Source organism: Pavona decussata, unplaced genomic scaffold, assembly GCF_977016875.1.
Source record: "Pavona decussata unplaced genomic scaffold, jaPavDecu1.1 SCAFFOLD_145, whole genome shotgun sequence".
NCBI classification, from domain to species: domain Eukaryota; kingdom Metazoa; phylum Cnidaria; class Anthozoa; order Scleractinia; family Agariciidae; genus Pavona; species Pavona decussata.
In genome coordinates this window covers 599,231-613,119 of record NW_028145558.1, presented here as the reverse complement: position 1 = coordinate 613,119, position 13,889 = coordinate 599,231, and the positions used below count along the sequence as shown (strand labels likewise).

At 38.3% G+C, this 13,889-nt stretch overlaps 2 protein-coding genes across 4 annotated transcripts in view; both read right to left on the bottom strand.

Annotated features, from left to right (window-relative positions):
* LOC146466314 (uncharacterized) overlaps positions 1 to 13,889 on the bottom strand; it is a 119,292-nt gene that overhangs the window by 11,912 nt on the left and 93,491 nt on the right. The gene's annotated exons all lie outside the window — the stretch shown is intronic.
* Positions 1 to 13,889, bottom strand: part of LOC146466325 (fibronectin type III domain-containing protein-like) — a 31,230-nt gene that overhangs the window by 16,482 nt on the left and 859 nt on the right. For 2 of the 3 annotated variants that reach the window (XR_014868032.1, XM_085127431.1), the window contains exons 2-5: positions 8,069 to 8,149; positions 6,270 to 6,599; positions 4,645 to 4,959; positions 573 to 684 (exon numbers count right to left, since the gene is read on the bottom strand). Coding sequence is in view for 2 of the 3 variants with exons in the window: in XM_085127431.1 (XP_084983557.1) it covers positions 573 to 684; positions 4,645 to 4,959; positions 6,270 to 6,599; positions 8,069 to 8,123 (812 nt within the window). In the remaining variant the exon portion in view is untranslated. Of the gene's footprint in view, positions 1 to 572; positions 685 to 4,644; positions 4,960 to 6,269; positions 6,600 to 8,068; positions 8,150 to 10,673; positions 10,698 to 13,889 lie in introns of those variants that run through there. The other variant, XM_085127432.1, reaches the window with a different exon arrangement.

Below are 13,889 nucleotides of genomic sequence, written 5' to 3'. Positions count from 1 at the left end.
GTTTCAGTGAAGAAGGACCACGTTTTCTAGAATGCATTGCTGTCAAAACAAACTGAATGCCAAAGGGTTTTTTCTATGAGCCGGTCACAGATCATGATGAACTTTGAACACCCTAATTTTTTCCAGGGCCCATATTAGAGAACTTAAGCAAAGACATTTTTGAGCCACGGGCGGCAACCGGAAATTGAATGTTTCCTTTTTTGGAGCGTTTTCACACCAAAGTGTTTGTAACATCAAGCCACAGTCATCAACAAGAATTTTTCCTGTCAGTGGTAAAAATCAAAACCACGCCAAAAGAGGAAACATTCGACTTCCGGTTGCCGTTCGTGGTTCACGAACGTCTGTGCTTAAGCTCCCTATTTTGGGGGGCAGGAGGGCCCTAGGACCCCCAAAGGCAAAATCCTGGTAAGAACACTGCATCACAATTTACTAATAAAATAATTGGGGGATTAGTTGTATCATTCACAAGTACCAATCCATGGGTCTTTTGCCAAGCAAGTCCTGAGGCATCTCAAGATCTAAAGTATGTAAATTACACTCACATTATTCATCTATAAGCAATTTACACTTACCTTCCGACAGCAAGGCAATGTAATGTTTTATTTCTTCCATCAATGGCTTTTTCTGTGCTGGCTGGAAACTCAATCCATGATGGAGCAAACAGAGTTTCAGGATCTGTTTGGCCTATGTCAACATATATATACAAATTAAAGTCAATGAATTATTTAATATCTACCTACAGGGACATTTCGATATATTTATGGCATGGCCGGGTTGGAAAATCAGAAATACTGTACAGTCGCACCTCCCTTTGCGACCACCTCTTGTAAGCGACCACCTCTCATTAGCGACCACTTTTCCAAAATACCAAACGTTTTCAAGTCAAATCACTATAGATGGAACCTCTCGTAGGCGACCACCTCTCGTAAGCGACCACCTCTCGTACGCGACCACTTTTAGGGATGATTGTTTAAAATTTTCAATTGTTTTGAACCTCCCTTCGGCGACCACTTGACACACAATCTGCTGTATCTCTCACGGGCGCCTGCTGGTATTTTTAATGCTTGTAACCACGTGCATCACAGGTTTTATAAAAGAGTTGTTAACTTTTTGTTTATGTTCCGTTCCCTGAAAAATTTAGTAAGCGCCACCTGGAGTAATAAAAGAGTCAAGTTTCTTTCACAAGAATTGTCTCAATCGTTGTATTAAGTAATCAGTTGTGAGATACAAACAATAATCAACATAGACCCTAAGTTTTTTGAACTAGAATAATTTTGGACCAATCTTAGTATACTTGTAGCAAAGAAAATTTATTACTATGGGTTTCGATAAGCACTGGCAAAACTTACCCGAAATTTAGACCCTCTGTGGTCTGACCTCTGGTAAGCGACCACTCCCGTAAGTGACCAGATATCCTTGACATTATGGGTGGTCGCTTACAGGAGGTTCGACTGTATATTGTACTTTTTGTAATGGCCGTTGTAGAATCTTGTTTGTTTGCTTGAATTATATATTTACCTAGATTTTAGAAAGTGCTAAGTATAACCAGTTTTATATTAAAGGCCTGATCACAGACAAGGCAAATTGAAGGTGTGCGTGAAATGAGACCCTACAGTAAGTGACTTTTGATCCAGGTCAAATTCTCCTTTTGTTTCACAGCAAATATAAGGCAATTTGGAAGGAGAATCTAGCTATTTATCAGAAGTCACTTAGGGCTTTTTTCCAAGCACTCCTTCAATTGTTATCAATGACTATTTTCAATTGCCAATTTTTAGCGTTTGGAAATGCATTTCCAAGCACCTGCATGTTCTAAGGGTACCTGGAAACTTGCTTGTAATGTGCATATTAAGTACATCATGCAGAAAATGGCTATAAATAGACTTGAGTGGTCAATGACTTACTCTCAGAATGGGAAAAGTGACTTGCCAATAACAAAACTACTACGTTTGTTATTGACAACCAATTAAGTAGTTTGCTTTTTTAAAAGAAAAACTACGTTGTTGTCAACAAGGTATTTTTCACCATTTGTAGTCAAAAGCTTGATTCACAGACGAGATGTTTTGTCATTGATAACATTTTGTTATCGACAACTAAAATGAAAATATACCTTAATCGATGGTTTTACAGATAATACGCGCGGATATTTTGCGAGTTCCGTAGTATTTTTCCGAGCCCCGAAGGGGCAAGGAAAAATACGAGCAATGAGCAAAATGTCCGCAAGTTCAGTAACGGACAGAAGACACCTAACAGAGAACACTACGCTGAACGCGTTCTTAAAGCGTTCTGCTTTGCGTTCCCTAAACGTTCCTCTAGCGTTCCCTAAGCGTGCCCTTAGCGTTCCAGTTTAAAATGGAACGCTAGAGAGAACGTGTTCAGCTAATTATCTCCAGGAACGCATTCCTTCTGACAATTTTGTGCACAGGTTAGAGTGCCCAAAACGACATTCGTGTTGGTCGGAAAAATAGGCAAACTCTAGCTTTATGCGAGACAACGGGTTGTAAATTTACATCGACTCAAAAAGAATGATTTCCAGATAGCCAATGAAATAAAGGAAGGGGACAACATAAACGTGTCCATACCAGTATTAAGTCTTTTCCTATCCGACGTTTTAATCAAACAGGGAATCTCCATGACAAATTTAACCACGCACGGGACGAAATAAAAAAAATTCTCGTCTGACATTTTAATTGATGTCATCGATGAACAGATCAGACGCGAGGAAACGATGAACCTTTTTCGTTTGAACTTGCCTTTATTCTGCTGGCATATTGAAACATCGAAAAGTCAGGCAAGTACTGTACGAAAGAAATCGGGCTGGACCTGAAGTGGGACAAACTATTGCAAATCGATCTGTTTAATAGGCCTTATCACGGTTTTGGACGCCATTTTGACGAGTAGGCAAACAGGCTTGAAATAACAGTGTTTGTATGGAAATCCGATGTCAAATAATTTTGATAGAACGTCGCTTCTGAAAAAGTCATGAATTGGAAACTTTTGGCATTAGGAAAAGGATTTTAATAAAAAAAATTGGAGGGATGTAGCTGTGCCAGAAAGCGTCCAGTCGTGTTTTGAACTTTCCATCCATTTCCCTGTTTTTTTTTCCCGCGAACTATTTTTAGTAGCAGTTCACGGCTGGTTCGCTTTACAGACAAATGTATGGAAAGCTCAAAACACGACTGGACGCTTTCTGGTACAGCTACATCCCTCCAATTTTTTTCCTAAAATCTTTTTCCTAGTGCTAAAAGTTTCCAATTCACGAATTTTTCAGAAGCGATGTTTTATGAAAGTAATTTGACATCTGACTTCCATACAAACGCTGTAATTTCAACCCTGTTCGCCTACTCGTCAAAATGGCGTCGAAAACCGTGATAAGGCCTATTACTTTGCGCTTTGGGTTCTACCTGTACTTTGCACGCTCGATGGTACACGCTAAACTATTCTTCAAATAAATACGTCATGTACTTCAACAACCTGTTTTAATAATCCTGTAAATCGGAATCTTTTAGGAAGCGATAAATCTCGACTTACATCCAAAGTGGATTGTCTACCTTCGAATGCATTGTCGTACGGCAAAATATATCATCATACATCAGGATAACAGGCTCTTCGCACGGTTCCCAAGAGGTTCTGAAGCCTACAGCTGTAAATAGTTTTTCTGAAAGTAAAATAATTCATCTCTTCTCGTTTGAAGCCAGCTTAAATGAGTAATGAAGCTGAAGTAGGAGATTAGTGAGCATTCAAGCCACAAAAGAACCTTCAACGCATCGAACCACACCTTGTTTACAAGATCCGATCGTTGTGCGATTTTCTCAGATACAGTGTAAGCAGTACTGTTGGCCAGCGGAAACTATCCAAATGAATTTCAGGAAATATTACGACGTCGACATTTACGAAGGATCACTTATCGAAGTTTGTTTTAGTGTTTTTTCGATAATTCTTTTGCCGCGCGTTGGATTATCATGCGCCATTTTTACGCATCATCTTTTACTGCTTTCCACTGTTTTTTTGGGCCTCGAGAATTCGTTCCCAAGAACGCCTTCTAGTCTTCTCTTAGCATCCCAGTAACGCGTTCCCTGTTAGGTTTCTTCTGTCCGGTACTGTAATTTTTCGCGTTCCCTAAGCGTTCCACTTTGCGTTCCCTAATTTTCCAGTAACGCGTTCTCTGTTAGGTTTCTTCTGTCCGGTACTGTATTATATGTAAAACCATCGAATAAGAGATTTATTATTCCACTACAAAAAGATTTTGTTATTTTGGCTTCTCTGTTTTGGTAACAGTTTTGAAATACACCCGGCATTAACTGTCTATCGGTATATGGCGCGTACGAATGACGTAAACAACGCAGAAAGCCAGTTAAATGTCTTTAATTTGATTCGATAAAATGAAAAGATAAATGACAAGTGATTGGCATGCTAAAAACTTGTTTTCGAGCTGGCATCGTTTCAAAAACTATTCTTCGTCCAGTCCGGCCGTTGTTGCTCCTTTTTTCTGCCTTTTCTGTCCGTATTCGCTCTGTTGTAAACCGGTCAAACCGGGACACTACAGTGTATTACGGTCTCATATTTAGCACGTTCTCTTGACTTTATTTGGTGAAATAACATAATAGTGGAATAATAAGTTATCTTAAACAGTTGTTTGAACATTACCTGGAGGTACAGTAAGTGTCAGGGCACCAGAGGAGTAAAACGTGTTTGCGGCTGACATGGTGCACTGGATACCACCTAATCCCTCAATGTCATTAACGTCCTTCATGGTAACAAACAAGAAGACAAGGTCACCATTTGGTTTAATTGCTCGTCGCTCATTCATTTGCAGCTGGATCTTAATGACTTGACCTGTCCAAGTGTAGTCAACCAGATTACTGGGGAAGTGGGCAGGACATTTGAAGGTTTGAGTCCTGCCAAGAGTAATTTGCTGATCAGGCCAATCTTTTTTACCTTCTTCAGTAAATTCTCCCACAACTGTCAAAAAAAAGGCGGTTTATATATCGAACAATCAGTGTCGCTGATTTGATTTACTTCAACGTTCGACCAAACTAAGAGACTACATGCAAGATCCATGCGAAAATCGCTTTTGTGCTTTTTTATTGTTTGAGGTTCGAGAAATTTATCGTTTTCTGGAAATCTGCCATAGAGATCCTCGATAAATTCTTCGAGCGTCTCTAAACTCAAAACTCAAGACTAGATACTCGATAACTTAGAGGTTCGAGGATTGTTTCGAATCGAGACTGTCAACTTACATTTGCACTGTACTATAACTTGCAAAAAAAAAAGGCCACTGACAAATTTGGAGGAGAAATTTATGGTGATAACAACAATAATAATTATTAATAATTTAATTTTTGTTAATACTAATTCAACCACATGTATTTAGTGTATTTTAGCACAGCAATGATCAAACTTTTTACAGCAAATCTTATATAGAGGCATGTTCTCATTAAACATAAGGTGCAGTTAAAGCGCGAACTTTGTTGAAAACACAGTTACTAGCAGATTTCCCAGAAGCGAGAATAAAAGACAAGTTTGTTGTAATAAATTTGGCTACGGTTTGTGGCAAGTTTAATTGAACAAATTATCAAACTCATAAAACAGCAATGAAAATTAAAGTACAATCTCCTGTTGATAAATAGGGCGACAAAATTTCGCCTGGGTTGACTCTGTCCAGGTGAAAATGGGGAGGAGGTGGGAAAGAGATTTCTGAGGATCTGTTCAATCTGATGGCGAGGAGAAGACGGAAGACTACCTCGGCAAAATTCTATGTCATAACCACGCTTATCATTTGCTCTAATCTCATTGGCTACACTTACGGTGCTATCCGCACCTGGTACGACCCACCTCCACCGGATTATCACGTGAACACCACGCCTCGATATAAATTACATTATGTCGGGCCATAATGTTTGCTTACACGTCAAATTCCGTTAAAAATAAAATTATGTGCAAAACACACTTAAACTAATATCACTCAACATGAAAAAAAAACATACATCAAAGACAAATGCCCTTGTACATGGAGGTTGACAAATGAGTGAGGGGGGGAGGGGGGCTGTCACATTTCCACAGGTTAGCATGGGCAGCAGAAGTTAGGACTCTTATGGGCCATAGGTCGCCAGATTGTCTGATGAATGAAATTGTTTTTGTCCAATTTTGCAATATACCCAATCAAAACATTAAAAAAGACATTTTCTGTCCTTTCTGGAAGGAAACATGTGCATGTACGTCCTGCTATGGGAAAAAAATAATTAAAAAAAAAATGCAACCCAGTGTGTTACCTGTAACAGCAACTTGTATTTTCCTGCTGAACGTTTGAACATTAGTTACAGTATCGTTGACGAAGCACTGATAACTGCCACTCTCTGTTATACCAAGGTAACTGCCTGTCAAGGTACCATTGTCACCAAGCCTTCGCTTACCAAACTGTAATTCGTCTTCAGGAATCAATGTATCGTTGTGCTTCCAAGACCATTTTAAGTTGCTTCCGATTGCACCACACGGCAAAACAAGTGCATTGTCCTTTCTAAACATCACCTGCTCTGGGTTAATCAAATCATGCTTCAAGAAGTTTGTGATCTGTGGAGGAGGAGGTTTTGGTGATTGTTGACCTGGAAAACAGATTTTATCCAACATACACGTAAGCTACGTTTTCGCCTCTTCAAAAACTCCCAGGCGATGGGCAATTTCCTGAAGTATCTCGACCGTCCCAGATTTCCCCAATACAGGCAAGCAACGGAAATAACACAAAACAGAGATGCGGGAGGAGTTCCCCAGTTTGAATTTTTGAGCTTTTTTGGTGACTATGCGAGAAGTCTAGAGAATTTGTACATTTGGGACATGATAACTCTGAAAACGGTAATCAAGGTGAAATCAAAGATTTTGAAAAAACAACAACTGGCGATAATAAACAAAGACAACAAAAGACTGTTTTAATTGTTTAATCCCTAACAAAGCCCAACCTAAAAAGAAACTTTTTAGTAATTAGGCGGAAAATACACACATCCATTTTTTTTTCATTATTTTCCAGCCTTGAGGGAAATATAGAGAAAAATCGAGTAGAACAATGACAAGGCAATATTTCACTTTATCCAGAACCAATCAATACACCTTACATTTTTTTTTTTTGTATTAATCTCCCTAAATTAACTTTTGAAAAGACTTCCAACTGCAGATTGTTTAGCTTAAAAATTGTAGATCCTGGTTTCATTCGAGGGAACAATGTTAGTTCTAGCTGTTAGGCGATACCTGCGTAACCAGATTTGAGGCGAAGAGAAAGCACTACCCATACTAATATATCCAAAAAGTTATCATATATTTATAATGAAAAATCTATCAACAGCTATGGTAAAAAAATAACTGTATAACGTCGCTCATCTATTTTTTAAACTATGAAATCACCGTTTTATGATGACAGCAAAAACCCGAATGATGTTACTATGCTATTTTTAGATGATGATCTAATTTTTTGATGACGTCAACCCCCTGGATATTGGGACGTCACTTCCACCACCACCACATGGCGAAGGACTCTCATTCTTATACTACTATACATCTTCCAGCAGGGGAGGGTGTTGTGACGTCATGTGCGCCACGATGATGTCATCATTTTTGTGAAAAAACACAATAGCCTATGACGTCACGACGTTAATTTATGCTGCAGCAAATTAATAAGATTTCGCCACATTAATAAGGGGACCGTTGTCCCTACTACACTACTCTTTGTTCTTTTAACAGACCGACCAATGCACTTTCACTAGGAAAATAACATTACCTGGGACACAAAACGTTCTTTATTATATAAAAACTAATGAAATACCAGTTGAGCTTTCACACAGGAAAATAACGTTATTTTCACACGTGAAAAGATCACCATTGCTATGGTTACATAATAAATCTTGCCTTTTGCAATAATTTGGTATTTTATTGGTATTTATCTCGCCTTGAATAATATTTTTCAACACTCGAAGAGAAATTTCGTATCTCCGCGCGGTCATGTAATATCCTCTATGTTCGAAGGAGTGAGAAGGCGAATTGAAAGCAAACCATTTCTGTATTAAAATGATACTAATTTAATTACCATTTGCCAGAGTAAAGAGGCAGAAAGTGAAAACTATCAGAGGAATCCACGTCATTGTGAAAAACCAGACGGAATCAGCACCTGCAAAGAGAAAGAATATTCAAAAGATGCATATAATAACACTTAGCATACCTCAGTGACCGACTATCGCGTAACGCGCAATCTGATTGGCTACACAGGTGCCGTCTATCGATCGATAGACGGCAGTTTGTCAGTGCGCGCGCGATTTAGCATACATCATTGCACAAATATATCAAAATTTATGAAATAAAAAGATTTTTTTGGGCTCATAGATCGATCATTGAGAAATGCTAAAACAATTAGACGGCTTGCTCTCGGTTTCTATCCCCTCTGAAAGCCGATAGAAACCTCGAGCTCGCCGTCTAATTGTTAAATAGCCTCAGTTGATGTTTTATGGGCCATTTCCGAGTTGCTGTGAACCTCGCTATGAATGGGAGGCTAAGTGCAAAACTTTTTATATTAGTTTTGTTTGCATATGAATGAAAACTGATTTTCATAACAAAAACTTTGCACTTAGCCTCGCTTTCATAATGAGGTTCAAAGCAACTCGGAAATGGTCTATTCGCTTGACGCATTTTCTTAACATAGGGGCCATTGCACTTTGTAAATAATCGCGGAAAATGTCCTAATACATGAAGTCCTCGGTGGTTAAAAGAGCGGATCACTTTATACCCGCGATCCAGCGGATATTAAGATGTGTGCTAATAAAGACATTGGGCCAATTATTCAGTAAACAGAGACTAACTTAGGCTGCGACTTAAGACAATCAGTGGGCCTCCAAATCTGATTATAAGTGGTTTATTTTGAGAAGATATATAGTTTTTCTAGTCTGGGATGCAAGCCTTCTTGTTATCGTCAACGGCAGATCAGACAATGTTTAGATATGACTGTTGGTAAAATTGAAAATGGCTTAGAACGTGTTTTTGTTAAACACCGTCTGAACTGTCTTTTAATAACTGACCCATTATATCCATCGATGGTCACGCATTTTTTCCCAACTGTGGCAATAAGAATTATATGGACAACAGTGAAAATATTATGCGTGCTATTAAATATTAGGATTAAATAACAATTTCATAACAAACTGTGGTCCTCGTTTCTCAGAACATTTGATAAGAGCTAAATTGAGCGTAAAAGGAACAGAAAGATAAAATCAGTGAAAGTCTTGTAACTTCTTTGCAGAACACCTGGAATACAGTAATGGTGCCGTCACGCCAAGGAACATTTAATTCATGAACAATGATTGCACAAGAATGATCTTTTCCATAAACGTGTTGTAATTTCCGCTCCAGACACTGCCGAAATTTTTAGACTTTTTTTAGTATTATATGATTGGACAATATTTTAGACTGTACACCTTTTCGCAATTATAACAATCATTGTGCAATTGCACGTCAGTTCGAATCAACTTCATTCCGAGCAAGTGTATTCCGTTTTTACTAAGAACAAGATCACGATTTCGATCAAATAAGTAAGTTTAATTCCATTAAGTGGATCAACGGTTGTTAAACTTTACTGGTTATATTGCCCTATCTCGGCTAAGACTGAAATATCGGTCAAGGAAGCGGAACAGTAATTAAAAGTACAGGTCTGAATTAAAGAAATATTTACCTTTTCGTTAAGTCTTTCATTGGGCTTGTCAAAGGTCAACCCGCAATTTGCAAACGCTGCGTGCCTCACACTAAATTAGTAAATTAAACTCAAACTTAGTAAAATAAGTCAAAGAGATGCGAGCAAATGCAATATCTTTTGCTTTTTGGAGGTAATGTAAGAACTTGCTGTTATTAGCCTAGAGGGTGCGGAGTTTTTTTCAAATTTGGAAAGGAAATCATACCAATAGACTTCTCCGTATTAAGAGCGGCTGCCGGTAAGAATCGAGAACTGCATTTCAGCGACCCCTTGGTCGAATTTCTTATATTTCGCCTGAAGATATCCTTGGATTAACTTTTTTCGAAAATCATATTTTAAAGTTCCAATGTATTTTTTTTTTTTTTTAATAGAAGAGTTTGAAATGCAGCCTAGGTGCGGTCACGGGCCGATGAAAACCGCGAAAATTTAGGTCAAAGGACGAAGCCCCGTTCACGGTGTAAAATAACCCAATGAACTTGAAACATACAAGATCGTGATAAAATCAAAGTACAGTCTAACCAGTTTATTACGGACACTAAGAGGACAGCTATAAGCGTCCGCATTATAGAGGTGTCCAATTTAGAGAAGTAGTCTTTCAGTCTCTCGGGGACCAAGTGAACGGTCCGTGTTAGAGAGGTGTCCGCATAAAAGTAAGTAGAGGTTCCACTGTAAAACTTAACTTCCCTTTTAAGTTGACGAAGAGGAGTAACTCTCAAATGTTAAAGTCTTGAAAATGGTGAAATTGCAGCGGATTATATAGGTTTAGCTAGAAAATGACTAACTAACACATTAAAAACCGTTATTTAAGTCTTATTACCCTTACTATCCGAGAAGCTGATTGCCGATGCCCACTTTACGATTCGACAGAATGAGTGCGCTCAAATTACATTAATGATATCAAACTCAAACCTCCTTCAGGATCGCAAGCGAATTATTTCCAAATTACATCGCTTACCTTTATAAAGGTACCCAAGAGTGCCTATGTCCTATTTCAAGCGAAACTTACTCCCGTTCAAGGTGTCCAAAGCGTGGAAGATTGTTTAGAATGTAGCGATCACGCGCAGCGCACAGCATATATATTTTGACAAAGCGGAACTTGAATTACGTTACGTGTAGATGCATTAAACAAGAAATATGAGTGATAGGAACCGACGTTTCGTTGCATCTTGCGCCATTATCAAGGTACATAATTAATGATAAAAAGCGGTTTGTAAAGGCTAAGTTGAAGCGAATTTGCATAACATAGCGGCAAGCTAATTACTTAAATACTTTCGCACGAAGAGAATCGGACTGCACATTCAATGTTGGTTTAAGCTCTTGAATATACAACATTTCATTGACAAGGCAGTCAAATTTGTTCATGCATTTCTTGAGCACATTGAAACCCAGCATTGTGTTGTTTATTTATTCAAGTGTGACCAATGAAATGTTGTATATTCAAGAGCTTAAACCAACATTGAATGTGCAGTCCGATTCTCTTCGTGCGAAAGTATTTAAGTAATTAGCTTGCCGCTATGCTATGCAAATTCGCTTCAACTTAGCCTTTACAAACCGCTTTTTATCATTAATTATGTACCTTGACAATGGCGCAAGATGCACCGAAACGTCGGTTCCTATCACTCATATTTCTTGTTTCATGTATTTCTAAATCATTTCTTTTTTGTAGATGCATTGTGTGGAAAATTCTTAGGTGCTATGGGAACCACTTAAAAAATACGCAAAAGGGAACTTTTAGCTAATTTTCTGAAAACAAGTTTATTGATAAATATTGGGCATGTGTGGTATACAAGACAACCACAGGAACTGTGCCGTATTTAGTAGCTTTCTTTCGAGTGGTCACACGTTAGAATTTTTTCAACAGATTCAGAAGTTATATCCACCTCGTACTGTATAATAAATAGCACCACATGAAAGTACTTCTCAGTAGCTTTCATTTGAATGGTCATACTTTAGGATTTCATTAACAGACTCAAAAGTTAGAACTACCTTGTACAGCATAATAAACAGCACCACAGGGAAGAACTGCTCACTGCGCAGTTTCATTTGAATGGTAACACTTAAAGACTAATTTAATCCACAGACTCAACAGTTAGAACTAATTTGTTTAGCTTAAAGCAGCACTACAGAAAAGTATTGTTCAGTAGCTTTCCTTTAAACGATAAAACTTAAGGATTGCATCCACAGACACGCGCTAGAAACTGATCAAAACAAGCAGGTACTGATGGCATATATCAAGGGTGCAGAATCCTTACGAAGTAGGCTTTATATGAATTTCGGTGTCTCAGGGACCAAGTGAGCTGTCCGTGTTAGAGGTGTCCGCATAAAAGAGAGGTCCGTGAGTAGAGGTTCCACTGTAAAACTTAACTTCTCTTTTGATATTGACGAGCAGGAGTGACTCGCGAGTGTTAAAGTCTTGAAAATGGTGAAATTGCAGCGGATTAGGTTTAGCTAGATCTAGAAAATGACTAACAAATTATAACACATTTAATCTTTTAAAGTTTAATTACCCTTACTATCCGGGAAGCTGATTGCCGATGAACAAGACCAGTTTACGATTCGACAGAATAAGTGCGCTCAAATTACATTAATGATATCAACTGGCTCAAACCTACTTCGGGTTCGCAAGCGAATTATTTCCAAATTACATCGCTTACCTTTGAACAGGCATCCAAGAGTGACTATATCCTAATTCAAGCGAAACCTACTCTCATGCAAGGTGTCCAAAGCGTGGAAGATTGTTCAGAATGTAGCGATCATGCGCAGCGCACAGCATATATATTTTGACGAAGCGGAACTTGAATTACATGACTTGTAGAAGTGTCGAAAATTCTTAGTGTTATGGAAACCTCTTTAAAAAGTACGTAAAAGGGAATTTTTAGCTTATTTTCTAAAAACAGGTTTATTAATAAATATTGGGCATGTGTGGTATACAGGACAACCACAAGAACTGAACCGTATTTAGTAGCTTTCATTCGAGTGGTCACACGTTATGATTTTATCAACAGACTCGAAGGTAAGAGCCACTTCGTACTGTATAATAAATAGCACCACAGGAAAGTACTTTTCAGTAACTTTCATTTGAAGGGTCATACTTTAGGATTTTATTTAAAGACTCAAAAATTAGAACTACCTTGTACAGCATAATAAACAGCACTACAAGGAAGAACTGCTCAATGCGCAGTTACATTTGAATGGTAACACTTAAAGACTAATTTAATCCACAGACTTAACAGTTAGAACTAATTTGTTCAGCGCAAAGCAGCACTACAGAAAAGTATTGTTCAGTAGCTTTCCTTTAAACGATAAAACTTTAGGATTGCATCCACAGACACGCGCTAGAAAATGATCAAACAGGCATGTACTGTGGGCATATATCAAGGGCGCAGAATCCTTACGAAGTAGGCTTTATATGAATTTCGGTGTCTCAGGGACCAAGTGAACTGTCCGTGTTAGAGGTGTCCGCATAAAAGAGAGGTCCGTGAGTAGAGGTTCCACTGTAAAACTTAACTTCTCTTTTGATATTGACGAGCAGGAGTGACTCGCGAGTGTTAAAGTCTTGAAAATGGTGAAATTGCAGCGGATTAGGTTTAGCTAGATCTAGAAAATGACTAACAAATTATAACACATTTAATCTTTTAAAGTTTAATTACCCTTACTATCCGGGAAGCTGATTGCCGATGAACAAGACCAGTTTACGATTCGACAGAATAAGTGCGCTCTAATTACATTACTGATATCAACTGGCTCAAACCTACTTCGGGTTCGCAAGCGAATTATTTCCAAACTACATCGCTTACCTTTGAACAGGCATCCAAGAGTGACTATATCCTAATTCAAGCGAAACCTACTCTCATGCAAGGTGTCCAAAGCGTGGAAGATTGTTCAGAATGTAGCGATCATGCGCAGCGCACAGCATATATATTTTGACGAAGCGGAACTTGAATTACATGACTTGTAGAAGTGTCGAAAATTCTTAGTGTTATGGAAACCTCTTTAAAAAGTACGTAAAAGGGAATTTTTAGCTTATTTTCTAAAAACAGGTTTATTAATAAATATTGGGCATGTGTGGTATACAGGACAACCACAAGAACTGTACCGTGTTTAGTAGCTTTCATTCGAGTGGTCACACGTTATGATTTTACCAACAGACTCAAAGGTAAGAGCCACTTCG